General features: G+C 41.9%; 1 protein-coding gene across 1 annotated transcript in view; it reads left to right on the top strand.

Moving 5' to 3' along the window:
- Positions 1-15,638, top strand: part of LOC311045450 (carboxyl-terminal PDZ ligand of neuronal nitric oxide synthase protein-like) — a gene marked incomplete at both ends in the record, with an annotated part of 36,052 nt that overhangs the window by 8,777 nt on the left and 11,637 nt on the right. Inside the window, 5 exons of the mRNA XM_084057328.1 lie at positions 2,328-2,420; positions 3,424-3,482; positions 4,232-4,340; positions 12,938-13,097; positions 14,712-14,839. Of these exons, the coding sequence (XP_083913454.1) occupies positions 2,328-2,420; positions 3,424-3,482; positions 4,232-4,340; positions 12,938-13,097; positions 14,712-14,839 (549 nt within the window). The remainder of the gene's footprint in view (positions 1-2,327; positions 2,421-3,423; positions 3,483-4,231; positions 4,341-12,937; positions 13,098-14,711; positions 14,840-15,638) is intronic.

The following is a 15,638-nucleotide window of genomic DNA, read 5'->3' as shown; positions in this document are numbered from 1 at the left end:
TAAATACTGTAGTAACTAAAGTTTTCAAATAATTGTAGTGGAGTAAAAGTACAATATTTGCCTCTGAGATGTAGTGGAGTAGAAGTAAAAGTACTGAAAATTGGTAAAGTAAAGTAAGAAATTGTAGTACTGAAGTACTTCAGTAAATGTACTTTGTTACTTTAACACCACTGTTGGAGAATATAGAGATCCTTGTGAGAAGGCCTCTCTCGAAGGTGCCAGTACAATGAATTCGGCTTCAATTAAATGACTAGTGTTTGTAGACCGTCATTTTCTGTCTTTCTTTCTTTTTTCGAAAGGCAAGGCAGCGGGGAGTTTATTCAAACCTCTAGTGTAGCGTGGCAGACAGTCCTTGTCGAGGAGAGAAAGAGACATATGACTGTGAATGCACATAAGGGACTACATAAGGGACTGTACATCTACATCTGCTGCTAAATATCGTTGCTGTCAAGCAGAAACCTCTTATCTACATAATAGGCTCTATGCACAGCAGCCATATTGGAAAGAAATTGGGCGTCTTCTTACTTCCTTCACATGTGTTACCAATGACACTAATGAAGGCTCTGTTCCATTTAGTGTAGCACAGTGGTTCTCAAACTTTTTAATTTCAAGGACCCCCATAACTCTGAGAGTGTACAAATGGAACCAAATGGACCGGGAGGGTCCATTTGGTTCCATTTGTACACTCTCAGAGTTACACCCTCTCAAGGAACCATGAGGGTCCCTGGACCACACTTTGAGACCCACTAGTATTTCTAGTGAGCCAACATGCACAATATCAGCACCCTGACTCTGTTTGACCAGAATGGAACAGAGCCTTCATTAGTATCATTGGTAACACCTGTGAAGGAAGTCAGAAGCCCAATTTTTCTCCAAAATGGCTGCTGTGCATAGAGCCTATTGTAATCTCTCAAGAAGAGATTCTGCTCTCCGCTTGAATCTGTCGGGGGGGGGTTCGTCATATCGCGTACGCACTGGCCTACAAGTGGGCGTGCCTTCAGATCAGGAAGCAGGCCGCGCTTTACCCAATCAAATGTAGTGGGCGTGATTTACGTGTGTACCGATCCTTCCCCACTAGAAACAAACCGAAACTCATTTAACAATAGCGTCCTCGGAGCAGACAAAACCACGGAAAGATATTCACATTTTAACTTGCTCTTTCATCATAGAAACAAGTGGGCTCATAACCAAAACCATCCATGTTCTCTGGGAGAAGTGGTGTTAGTGTTCCGTGTAGAAATATTGTTAGTGGGAATGAAAACATAGTCGCGCCACCGGAAGTGAAAGGCTGAAGGCAGACCAAAACCCCGGTTTCCTTGCGCACGTGTGCTCCATTTAGCCCCCCCCCCCCAGAGCTAAGTGAAAGAGTAAAAAACAGCAGAGGGCGCTGTTTTTCCTTTTTTATTTGTTGATGGGTTTCCAGATTGCCATAATTGTAACTTTTAGTGTACTACAACTTCAGTGGTTCTCAACCAGTGGTCCGGGGACCACCAGAGGTCCTTGGCTGGGTACCAGGGGGTCCCCAGGGAAATGAGTTAACATAGAGTCACAATCATTTTAACGACTTAGCTTTGGCTATTCAAAAATAGCAGATCTACAAGCTCATAGCTATGAGCTTGTAGCTCATAGCAAGCTCATAGCTATGAGCTTGTAGCTCTGCTATTTTTGAAAAAATCTTGAAAATGTGTGCAAATCTTTGAATATATACAGTATATATATATATTTTAAAGCGAACATTTCTAACTGAAATCTTTGCTTCTGGGGGGTCCATGGCACAAAACATTTTCAGATGGGGGTCCGCAGGCCAAATGTATATCAATTTAGGGGTCCTTGGCGTGAAAAAGGTTGAAAACCACTGCCCTACTTGATCATACCACAGCGTCACAAAGCTTGTAGATCTGCAACATTTTTTGAATTTGAATCCTCAAAAGTAACCGTTTTGGATATAATGATGTTTCCACCCGACAGAGACGATATGCAATATTATGCATATCTGCTGCTAAATGTTGTCTATACTTGCACAAGATCACTGTGAGATTCTGCCACATTTGTGTTTCTACTATCAACATGCACCTTGTGTATATGAGCAGAAGATGATGACTTTTCTGTCAGAATTTGTTGTGATTGTGAAGTCCTTGCAGGATCCCACTTTACCGTTTTTTGCAACCTTGCAGAGAACCATGTCCAACTGCTTTTTGTCCAAATGAATATTTGATGATATCCACCTAGTTAAAGCACTCGAAGTCTCAAGTGGGCTTGAATTAATTAAGAAAGTAGCAAAAGCCCAAATACCGTCGATTTGAATCCATTCCCTCTTCCTTCCGCAGTATGAATTCAAACTGAAGAACATAAAGAAGAAGAAAGTCAACATCGTCGTGTCCACAGACTGTGTCCGAGTGATTTTGCGCAAAAAGAAAAAGGTCAGACCCGCCTAATCTGATTTGCCTTCCTTTGCCCTGCACTCCTCTGTCTGGATATAACATTTTGAAATTAATCATTTTGGGGAAAAGATTCATGAATAATAGAAGTAGCCGATTTCCAAGCTCACAACGCATCACATCATGACGTGTTGTGAGGTTGTAGGTGTGCTATTTTCGGATGTTTTTCGAACAATTTCAAACTTAAAAAAAAAAAGTTCTGTCTACAATGACTTGCCCAAAACAGAGACAACATTTGAAATGAATTTAAAATTGATCCGTTTTAACCCATTCAGACTGGGAACGCATCCTGTGTCATTTTTTTTATTTCTTTGGGCTATTCAAAAAATAGCAGATAAACAAGCTCATAGCTTGGCACCGAGTGCCGCACTATGAGCTTGTAGATCTGCTATTTTTGAAAAATTATGAAAATGTGTGCAAATCTTTGAATATATATATTATATATTTATTTTTTTTGAAAGCGATTTGTAAAAAACTAAAAAAAAATATTTTGAGATGGGGGTCCGCAGCCAAATACATATCATTTTGGGGGTCCTTGACATGAAAAAAGTTTGAGGACTGATATTATAGCAACATTGTTTTTTTTCTTCAAAAAACTGTTTATTTCAGACATTTGTAGAATCCCCAGAAGCAAAGATTTTAGTAAAAAAATCACATTTAAAAAAATATATATTCAACGATTTGCAAAAATGTTCACGATTTTTCAAAAAAATAGCAGATCTACAAGCTCATAGCGCAAAAATCGTGAGCGGCAGTGCCGCGCTATGAGCTTGTATATCTGCTATTTTTGAATAGCCCAACAAAATCTAAAAATGACACACAGATGCGTTCCCGGTCTTAAAGAGTTAATGCCACCACAGGGAAACTACATTTGTTTCCTGAGGGCGGCATAATGGCCATGGCACTGACTTGTGCCCTTTATTATTATTATTTTTTTTAAAGCTCTATGACATTTTAAATCGACCTGTTTTTAATGTCACCATAGAGAAAAGAATGGTCATGGGACGACAGCGCTGTGATCGTGACACAGGACCCCATTTACAGGTAGGCAGTGTTCTAAAGTAACTAAGTACATTTACTCAAGTACTGTACAGTACTTAAGTACAATTTTGAGGTACATTTACTTTACTGGAGTGTTTCCAATTTTCAGTACTTTTACTTCTACTCCACTACATCTCAGAGACAAATATTGTACTTTTACTCCACTACAATTATTTGAATACTTCAGTTAGTTACTTTGTAGATTTGCATTATTATTACAAAACATACATTAACCACTTCAGCCCTATATACATTTCGGCTATTTCAAAATAGCTGATCTACAAGCTCACAATGCGTCGCGATCGGACGCATTGTGAGCTTGTAGATCTGCTATTTCCAAAAGATTTTTATACATTTGAAAACTTGTGAAATGGGACCTTTTGCATAAGGAGTACTTTCTACTTTTGGTACTTTAAGTACATTTTGATACCAATGCTTTTGTACTTTTACTCAAGTAAATTTTGAATTTCAAACTTTTACTTACAAAGTACAAAGTACTTCTACATTACAGTATTGATACTTTTATTAAGTAAACAATTTGAGCTATTTTTCCACCACTGCAGGGGCTCTAGGCCTGCTGCTATAGAGCTCAGATACTGATGCAAAGCCATGTATGTGAGGCATTCGCATTACACCATATTGGATTGTTATCTATTTCATAATGATTCGCCCCCCTCGGGGGGGTTTCAATAAAATTCTAATTAGCGTGCGGTGAGCTGTTTTCAATCTAACGTGTTATCTTTCCTCGGCAGGATATTCTATGTCTCGCACGACGCACAAGACTTGAAGATCTTCAGCTACATAGCGAGAGACGGCCAGAGCAACGTCTTCCGATGCAACGTGTTCAAGTCTAAGAGGAAGGTATGTTTGTTCACATGACAATTTACAGTTTACAGTTTAAGCATTTAGCAGACGCTCTTAACCAGAGCGACTTATACAGTCAGCAAGGACACTGCACACATGTTAACTTTGGGAGAAAAAAACGCACTTTCTTCATCATCTATTGCTTCATCTACACAGCATGTGCTCAAAGCAGAGCCGGTGCTTTTTACATGACTGGGGAAAGGAATATTTTCTGGTCACTGAGGGAGGGGAATCTGCTATTTTTGAATAGCCAAAGAAATCTAAACACAGATGCGTCTTAATGGGCTAACACAGCAGCCATTCGGCAAGCTAGATCAACGCCATGGGGTTTACTCGTGTGTGTATTCACGCGAGAAGCGCGGTGCGATCTAAAGCCCTTTCAAGTACTCCCCTATATATATATATATATATATATATATATATATATATATAATGACAGAGATGATGATCTATATCGAGCTGCCGGCCCACACGAAAAGGTCAGTCATTCTCACAGACAGCATTCATAATGTGTTTTATGGACTGTTAGAGAAGAATGTATGGGGGAAATGACAGGCATGTGCGCGTGTCCCCCCCCAATCCCCCCCCAGCCCCAATAACTGCAAACCACGACCAATTTGCCGCCTTAACCCATTTAGACCGGGAACGCATCTGTGTCATTTGTAGATTTCTTTGGCTATTCAAAAAGTAGCAGATCTACAAGCTCATAGTGCGGCACCGAGTGCCGTGCTATGAGCTATTTTTGAAAAATCGTGAAAATGTGTGGAGATATATATTTTTTAAGTGAACATTTGTAACTCAGATCTTTGCTTCTGGGGGGTCCCTGGAACAACATATTTTGAGATGGGGGTCCGCAGCCAAATACATATAATTTTGGGGGTCCTTGACATGAAAAAGGTTTGAGGACCATTGATTATAGCAACATACGTTTAAAAAAAAAAAAAACTGTTAGGATTTAAGAAGACATTTGTTGAATCCCCAGAAGCAACGATTTGAGTTGAAATGTTATATATATATGTAAATGTTAAATATATATATATATATATATATATATATATATATATATATATATATTCAAAGATTTGCAAACATTTTCACGATAAAAAAAATCAACAATAGCAGATCTACAAGCTCATAGCACGGCACCGAGTGCCGCGCTATGAGCTTGCATATCTGCTATTTTTTTGGAATAGCCAAAGAAATCTAAAAATGACACACAGATGCGTTCCCGGTCTCAATGGGTTAACAAAGACGGAGCACCCTCTCCTCTTCACCATGGAGACCAGACAAAGACAAGCTGAATACTAATCATTCTGGTGGGAAGAGGAAAAACACGAGGGGGTTATCAACTCTGCAATTCATAACATTCTTTTTGCTCATATACTGACACCCACCACCTGGCCTAGCAGGCAGGCAGGCAGGCAGGCAGGCAGGGGGCCGTGGCCGTGAGTTTTGATCCTCCCGCTGGCTATAGAGGGCACTAGACTGGGTTTTCAGACCAAGATCTAGCCTTATTTATTTTTCATGGCAGGAAGAATAATACTGTATTATTATTCAAATATTCGTGTTGAATTTTTCAAGATATTACACACACACACAGTCACACACACACACACACACACACACACACACACACACACACACACACACACACACACACACACACACACACACACACACACACACACACACACACACACACACACACACACACACACACACACACAACAAACAACAACCGCAAACCACCGTGTACTCAATACAAGATGAAACGGGTAAGCATGCCGTCCAATTACTGATCGACCAAAAATGAAAGGACATTTTAGTACAATACATTGGCTTGGAAAGCGGCATTAAAATTACAAGTTTAAAGAGAAAAGAAAAAAGAGAAGAATAGATAAATACAAAATAAAAAGGAAGAGTGGAATAGATTTTTTTTAAAGTGAAAAGTAATTAAATGAAGAATATGCTGTAGCTGATTCTCAATTGAAAATCTTCACCTGCAGTCTACTGTAAAATGCAATGAAAATGCCCTTTTTTTTAACCCTTCCCCGGTCATGTTGTGCGCCTATTTAAGAATTATGCCCAAGAGACAATTCATTTGTATTCTTATTATGCCCGCCAGCCTGAAGGCAGAGCAGTGGTGATGGGCACAGATGTAGGTAGGGTCAGGTGGGGAAATATACTGTTGGGTAGGGGTGTGCCGATACACTAATTTCACGATATCGATACGATACGATATTTGGCACTTTTTTATTATGAAATTATATGGGGGGGGGGAAGCAAATGCAAACAAATACTTCTGTTTTTGCATTATCATTATTTAAAAACAAAAAAAAGTAAAATTGGTAGATTCACAAGCCAAGTACCCAAATGGCTACTTTGCATAACAGGTTTACAAGTGAGTGTGAAAATGTATCCTCACTCCTCGCATCTATAGGCTATACACGGTAAGCAACACAGCATGTTGGCTTCAGTAGGGCTGCTGCCAGTGTCCTCTCTGCGCGCAGCAATGCCTCAGCCAACCGTCGAAGGAGAGAAAGATACTCGTTCAAAGCAAACTTTTAGTTTCAGCTCGATAATTCATGGCATTCCTTGAATTTGTATTAGTTTTAAAAGACTAAAACTAAGCTAAAAAACATTTCCAAACATGTTTCCTACTTTAAGGTTAAATGAAATGCGCAACGTCATTAAAATACCGTCCTGCCGGCGGAAAAAAAAATCACCAACACACCCCTGGCTACGACGCGATCTACCTCGCATTGCGGTTAATTGTGATCTCGTAGACTTTTTTTTGCGCTGAATGTTCTGCCTGTATTACGACATGACTGGGGCTTTAGGGTTCAATTGTGCTTAAGTAATCCGAATATACTGTTTAATTTCCGCGTTCCCAAAGCCTCATTATGATCTAATGAGACTCTTTGACCTCATTAGATCCACCATGAGATCCACTGTTATGATAGATAGAGAGATAGATAGATAGACAGACCTCTATGGATCCCGGGGGAAATTCAGTTTCCATAGCAGCACTGCAGTGAGGATAAAACAAAGATCCAGATTGAACCCTTTAAGACCGGGAACGCATCTATGTGTCATTCTTTTATTTCGTTGGGTTATTCAAAAATACTGTAGCAGATCTACAAGCTCATATTTTTGAAAAATCGTGAAAATGTGTGCAAATATTTTAACCTATGTATCTTTTAAAGCGAACATTTTTAACTCTGTTTCAACTTCTGGGGGTCCCTGGAACAAACGATTTTGAAATGGGGGTCCGCGGCCAAATACATATAGGCCTAATTTGGGGGGTCCTTGACATGAAAAAGTTAGGATTAGACATTTGTAGGATCCCCAGATGAAAATATTTGAGTTACAAATGTTCGCTTTAAAAAAATATATATATTCAAAGATTTGCACACATTTTCACGATTTTTCAAAAATAAGCAATGAAACTAACATATTATACTTTAACCCATTAAGACCGGGTACGCATCTGTGTGTCATTTTTAGATTTCTTGGGCTATTCAAAAATAGCAGATATACAAGCTCATAGCGCAGCACCGAGTGCTACGCTATGAGCTTGTAGATCAGCTATTTTTAAAAGAATCAGATTCGTTCCCAGTCTAAATGGGTTAAGTTCCTATTTAGCGGTATGAAATTCCACAATCTTAAAAAAATATATTGATGTTAGTTTATCATTAACATCTTGCAATATCCCCATGGCCCACTAGCGGGCCCCTAGCCTGGGACCAGACGAATCTGCGAGTGCAAAAAAAACTTGCACTCTGCGATTTGGGTCTGGCACCGCTCCATAGAGAATCCATTTCCTGCTCCAGAAGACGTGGGTGACCAATCAGGGCCCAGTATTCGAATATGGGAGACTGTAATTGGTAGTTGGTTGTAGGTCTAACCAATTGCGTCGAGGGCCATTGTTTTGATCCCGCCCCTTGGGGAAAAAAAACAGGGAAGCACCAGACTCATATCCACGCAGTGATATAGTCTGGCTACGCGAGGCTAGCGTTCCCCGGCCCACAGATTGAGACCCAGTGGTTTAAAAGTGGCTAAAAGGTGGAGAGACCAAAAGAAAAAGGCCTGCCAGCTCTGCCGAGCGCCAGGGCTGTCACGAACATGACATTTTAGACCATGATTAATTGTCATGCAAATAATTGTGGCATTGGGCATGGGAACATATGAATAAAATTACATTTAGGTTTGCCTTAAAGGCCTTGTAAATACAAATAGACAAATAACTTGGCTATACAAAGATGCACAAAGAAATGACTGACAATGGCCGGTACCAATAATAAACCTAAATAATTTGCGATGGCCAAAACAGGCCATATAATTAATCATTTTACATTTTCACGCTTGCGTTCGTGCGAGTGTGCATGTGTTCTCAGAGAGGGAGAGAGCGAGTGCAAACGTAACAAAGGAGGTATAGGCTACCTTAACACAGAAATAAGATAATGTGAGGTTTCCCCATTTAATAGCACAACAGAACAGTGCGTGCTTGTGTGTATGTGTGTCACGGTACACCTCCCTCATTTAAAATTCTCCCTCTCTCCCTCTCCGCTGTCTCTGTTCTCGTATTGTTTCCTTCATGCGGCTGTCTCTGTCAGCTTTGGTTTACACTTTGGCTGTTCAAAAATAGCAGATCTACAAGCTTGTAGCTAGCTACGAGCTTGTAGATCTGCTATTTTTGAAAAATCTTGAAAATGTGTGCAAATCTTTGAATATATATATTGTTTAAAGCGAACATTTTTTAACTCTATTCTTTGCTTCTGGGGGGTCCCTGGAACAACATATTTTGAGATGTGTCGGCGGCCAAATACATATCATTTTGGGGGTCCTTGACATGCAAAAATGTTATCACCACTGATATAGAAAACTGTTAGGATTTAGAGAAGACATTTGTAGAATCGGCTTCAGGTCTTAATGGGTTAATAAAAGTGGCTTTGATCAAATCTGGTTTGGAGAATCGATGTGTAGAAGCAGGTCATGTCGGTGCAGGGTAATCATGTTCAGTCGGGTGCACATAGAAAGAAGAAAAACACATTCTCTTTCCTTTTTGTAGAGCAGAGCGTAAGAGCTACAGTTCCCAAGTAAACACCCGGGTTCAAATCTGACCTCCATCTCTCTCTCTCTCTCTCTCTCTCTCTCTCTCTCTCTCTCTCTCTCTCTCTCTCTCTCTCTCTCTCTCTCTCTCTCTCTCTCTCTCTCTCTCTCTCTCTCTCTCTCTCTCTCTCTCTCTCTCTCTCTCTCTCTCTCTCTCTCTCTCTCTCTCTCTCTCTCTCTCTGTCTCTCTCTCTGCCCTTGGTTTTGTAGTCTCTCCACACTGCCCTAGCCCTGTCTAAAATAAAGCATACAGTAACACGCCAAAAATAAATCTTACCAAAAAGAAAAACAAGCACAAGGCATCAGGGAGATGGAGGCTGTAGAAAAGGCCAAAACATGATGGAGTGTTTTAAACATTTTCCACTAAACCAGCCTATTATTAAAGGCTTTTTATTTGAGTGCGGCGTTGGACTGAAATCTCTCTCTCTCTTTCTCTCTCGCTTTCTCTCTCTCTCTCTCTCTCTCTCTCTCTTTCTCGTAAATAATTCAGTTTGAGCTTTTGAAAAAAATATTTGGTCACAGTCTCAATTAGGATTAAAACGGATCCTGGTCTCTTGTCTTGACTTGGTCTACACGCCTCTAGAGGCTAGTTCTGCTTCACACCCAACTGGACCAAAGTGGTATCAACCGGCCCACATTGCCCTCCTTTGAGCCCTGCGCTCTCTAGTGGGGCTAAAAATGGGAAGAACATTTAAATGAAATTATTATTAGAGGCAGACTGAGGCACTGGAGGAAAGGCCATGTGGTCACCAATTCAGTATAGGCTCAGATATCGGGCACGCAAGAGGACATTTCCATGACAATTGAGCCAGCGAGCCAGCAAAAGATTATCATTTTTTTGTTCTAGTGCCAATTGCTTATGTAATCCTGGGCGCTACTCTCCCTCTGCCAGCCTAGGGAGATCCCAGAACTGAGCTCATGCCTCCTTCAGTTCATGAGGAGCTAGCAAGCCTTCTTGTCACCTGACAGGGGGGAGTTTCCCCGGTAAGACGTAGCGCGTGGAAGGAACACGTTATTCCAACCAGTTCCTTTCCCCTCCATCAGGCGCCCCGGCTGACCAGGGGGAGGCAGTATAAAGACCAGGATTACTGCATGTTTTTTTGTGAGGGTACCCTAGGGGACACGGGGAAGAACCTCCATACAGAACCCCACCTAGGGTTGGCGAAAGATTTATTTATTTATTTTTTTAGAAATTTTTATCCCACGATTTTTGTAACCCCTATTTTTTCACCCTGGTGCCAATGCCTAAGCGTGTAATCCTGGGCACTACCTTCCCTCTGCCAACCTAGGGAGGCCAGGGCCGAGCTCATGCCTCCTTCATTGCATGAGAGCCAACTGACCTTCTTGTCACCTGACAGGGGAGAGTTTCCCTGGTTGGACGTAGCGCGTGGAAGGAACACGTTATTCCAACCAGTTCCCTTCCCCTCCATCAGGCACCCCGGCTGGCCAGGGGGAGGCAGTATAATGACCAGGATTACTGCATCTTTTTTGTGAGGGTACCTACCCTAGGAGACACGGGGAGAACATGCAAACTCCACACAGAAAGGCCCTTTCGCCAACCCCACCTAGGGTATGGGCACTGATGACGCGGAGGAGAGAACACGCCCCCCAGCGCCCACAGCGTCCCCTGCGGGAATCGAACCCAGGACCTTCTAGCCGTGAAAGATTTATTTTTGATGGGACACAGCTGGCCGATGTTTTCCAGCAAATTATTATCGCCAATTTAAAGCGAATTTCAGTTATCAGGAGCAGAGAACAGATTTATGTGTGACTGCAACCCTGTCAGCGGCTAATAGCTTAGTTATCACAACAGAATCACACCACACCGTTATGTGAACGATGACCTCTAATGGTGGACTAGGGGTGGTGCAGTACGTGCTCATATCGGTGTTGTCAGGCGGAAACCTCTTATCTCCGTATTTTAACTTTGTACTGTACCTTTTTTTTTCTAAATTAATGCACTACTTCGTCATACTACAGTGTCACACAAAAGTAGCAAAAATAGCCGATCTACAAGCTCAAAACGCGTCGCGATGCGACGCGTTTTGAGCTTGTAGATCGGCTATTTTTGCATTTGAATGCTGAAAATTAACAGCTTTGGACGTATGAGGTTTCCACCCGACAGCAACGATTTACAGACATGCGTCTGGGTCCCCTCGTTAAGGACGAGACCGTTTTTTTTTATCACCGGCCCTGAAATAGACCCATCTGTCACCATGACAGCCGTATCTAATGCGAAGTGGAAGCAACAAGGACGATAATGCTGCTGAAATACAGTGCTATCCAGTGGCGGAAGAAGTACTCAGATTACTCAAGTTACTTGAGTAAAAGTAGCAATAGCACAGTGCAAAAAACAAAAAAAGCACTATTTATACAAACAAGGGACTGAACTCACGATGTTACAACACGCAACATGGAATAATGAACAAGCAAGGACATGGTGCAAACACAGGGCTTAAATAGACAGGGAACTAATAAGACACAGGTGAACTCAACAGACAATCAACACTGGGATAGGCTGAGGGACTAAGAGGACACAGGAGGAGAACATGACTAATCAACAGGGAGGTGAGACAAGACAGGTAACAGTAACTAGGCACAACAGGAAACAAGACTACAAAATAAAGGTACAGAACAGCATGGCAAAAACAACAGAGAGACATAACAACAAGACTAGGTACAGAACAGAACAAAGGAACAAAGTCCAAGACCTTATAAGGGCAGGAAGGTCTACATAATAAAGTCACAGTCCACAGACTGTGACAATTACAAGAAGAGTCCTTACTTAAAGGACAACTTCACCCATTTTGCAACTTACAGTACTGTATCTTATAACTGGCCCTCACTAATGCTCATTTATAATATTGTACCATTTTCTTTAGGCTGAGTGAGTTGTGAGCTTGCAGAAAAATGTTTTGATTAATAATTTGATAATTCTTTGTATATTCTAAATGTGCAAAGTAACTAAACCTGTCAAATAATTCTAGTGGCGTATAAAAAGTACAACGTATGCCTCTGAGATGTGGTGGAGTATAGAAGTATGAAGTATCAAGAAATGGGGAAATACTCAAGTAAAGTAGATGTACCTCGAAATTGTTTACTTAAGCACAGATATACTTGAGTAAATGACTCCATTTCTTTAAACCACCGGTGCTATCAAGGCTCACATCCTTTCGTCGGTACCTCGACTCACTTCCCTTTCCTCTATCTCTCTCCATCTCCTCCCTCCCTCCATCCCTCCCTCCCTCCTTGCATCCTGCGTTGCTTTCTCATCACTCGGGCTCCCATCGTATTCCTGTCACCTTGTCTCATACGCAAACAATCAAACGACCGTCTGTCCGTCCGTCCGTCCATCCATCCATCCATCCATCCAATCATCTGTCTTTCCATTTTGTCTTCCACTCCGTTCATCATCAATCCGCCATCATCTCCTCCTCCTCCTCCTCCTCCTCCTCCTGGCGTACCCTCCCCCCCTCCCTCAGTCTCAGGCCATGCGGATCGTGCGGACGGTGGGCCAGGCCTTTGATGTGTGCCACCAGCTGACCCTGCAGCAGAGCCCCGAGGAGCAGGAGGACGGAGGAGGAGAAGGAGGAGGAGAAGGAGGAGGAGAGGGGAGCGCCGAGGGCACCGACGCAGTGCCAGGTGACACACCACCCAACTCCCCCACGCACCCACACACACACACACACACACACACACACACCCACACACACACACACACACACACACACACACACACACACACACACACACACACACACACACACACACACACACACACACACACACACACACACACACACACACACACACAATCCTGTGCACTACCTGCCACCAGAAACATGATGGACTAGAATCCTTAATCACTTTAAAAAAAAAACTCTTGTCCAGGGGTTTTCAACAGGGGGTCTGGGACCCCTAGGGGGTCCTCAGAGTTACTACAGGGGGTCCGCCAAATCTTTGTGCGATATGATTTTATTTTTTTCCCTTTGAACCTTTTACCACTTGAACCCTAGCATCCCTTTTCTGAGGAGAACTTTAGCCAAAAATAGCCGATCTCACAAGCTCACAACGCCTCGCGCTGCGAGGCGTTGTTACCTCTTTTTTGCCAAAGAGGTAAAGGCGTAGAGGGAAAAAAGAGCAGACTAAGTAAACAAAAAAAATTGAATCTGAAACTCAATTGTAGGGGGTCCTTGGCCTGAAAAACGTTGAAGACCCCTGCTCTAGTCTCAGAGAAATGGACTTGAGTTACAACTGCACTCGGGACGCTTTTTACACCAAATATCTTGACCAAAAATAGCCGATCTGTAAACTCAAAACGCGCCGCGTTTTGAGCTTGTAGATCTGCTATTTTTGGCCAATGTCCCCCCTAAAATATGGATGCTGGTGGTTAACCAGCACAGTATATTTGAGTCCCCCTGGGGGTCTATACCAGCCCCCCCCCCCCTCCTTCTCTCCCTTTACACTAAATATCTTTGCTGAAAATAGCCGACAGACGCTCACAGACACGTTGTGAGCTTATTTTTGTTCGCTCCCCAGATTTGAGACGCTATATGTTTTAAGTGGTTAAAGGTAGGGTAAGTGATTTTCTTTGGTTAAAATAAGTGTTAAATAGCTCTATATTCTGATAGTACTCATTGCTATAGAGTGTTTGTTCAGTATTAGGAGTCTCCTTTTCTCTCCACCTCTTTATTAAACAGAAAATGCATTTTCGTTTCAGTTTCAGTTTCATTTCCAATTTTATCCAACCAGGACAGAGAACTCAATCAGGATACAGATTAAACAAGTGAAATTGGAAGTGATGACACTAAGAAATGAGCAGACAAATTTGGAACTGGAACACTATACAAATGAAGCTTAAAAATGGGTACTTTCTCCTGATTGGCTGAGATTTTGACACCTACCGAAAAATGTATTTTCTGTTTATTAAGAGCTGGAGAGACAGGGAGACATCTGTTACTGAACAAACACTCTATAGCAATGATTACTATCAGAATATAGTGCTTTAACCTTTTAACAAAATTATTTTTGTTTTAACCAAAAAATATCACTTACCCTATACCTTTAAATGTGATGGAAGACCATACAAATATACCCTGTTTAGTGTGTAACAGTAGAAAAATCTCTCTTCCCTCTCTCTCTCTCCGTGTCTCCCTCCCCTCTTCCCTCTCTCTCTCTCCGTGTCTCCCTCCCCTCTTCCGTCTCTCTCTCTCCGTGTCTCCCTCCCCTCTCTCTCTCTCCCTGCTGGCTCCACAGCTAAGAAGCGCTTTGCGTTGTCAGAGGAGACCGACCTTGAGGCGACCACAGAGGAGAGCATCGACTGCCTCTCCTCATCAGACCCCGAGAGGAGCAGAAGGGACGAAGGCCTCCTTAAGGATGCAAAGGTCATCATCTCTCGCCATCTGCTATCATTTAACCCATTATAAGACAGAGATGACGCATCTGTGTCATTTTCAGATTGATTTGGCTATTCAAAAAATAGCAGATATACAAGCTCATAATGAGCTTGTATATCTGTTTTTTTTTTTTTTAATCGTAACAATTTGTGCAAATCTTTGAATATATATATATAATTATGTATATAATTATTTTTGTCTAAATCCTAACAGTTTTCTGAAAAACGTATGTTGCTATAATATCGAACCTTTTTCATGTCAAGGGCCCCCAAAATGATATGTATTTGGCCACGGACCCCCATCTCAAAATATTTTGTTCAATAATTCAAGACCCCTAATTTAAAAATGCTCAATTGTTTGAAAATGGCAAGATCCAGAGTTGCAAATCAGCTATTTTTTGAATATTAAATAAAATAGGTAGTTAAATTCTTCTTCATTTTGCTGGGGACCACCTGGGACCCCCTCCAGGCTACCCTGGGGGGGGGGGGGTCCCCGGACCCCACTTTGGGAACCGCTGTCTCAAAAGTCGAGCAGCAAGCGCTCGATTCTCTCCTAAATAATGCCATCGACCTGTGGTTGCTAACGGCCGCACTCTGTACCGCACAGGCAGACAACAGTCTCTCTCGGGTGGAAACCTCATATGTCCAAAACTGTTACTTTTTAGGGTTCAGATTCAAAAACAGCAAAAATAGCAGATCGACAAGCTCGAAACGCGGCGCGAAGCGACGCGTTTCGAGCTTGTCGATCTGCTATTTTTGCTGTTTTTTTGCTGTTTTTTTTTGCTGTT

The sequence above is a fragment of the Gymnoscopelus microlampas genome, assembly GCF_963454915.1.
Source record: "Gymnoscopelus microlampas genome assembly, chromosome: 5".
Classification (NCBI taxonomy): Eukaryota; Metazoa; Chordata; class Actinopteri; order Myctophiformes; family Myctophidae; genus Gymnoscopelus; species Gymnoscopelus microlampas.
This window is presented reverse-complemented; position numbering and strand designations above follow the sequence as displayed.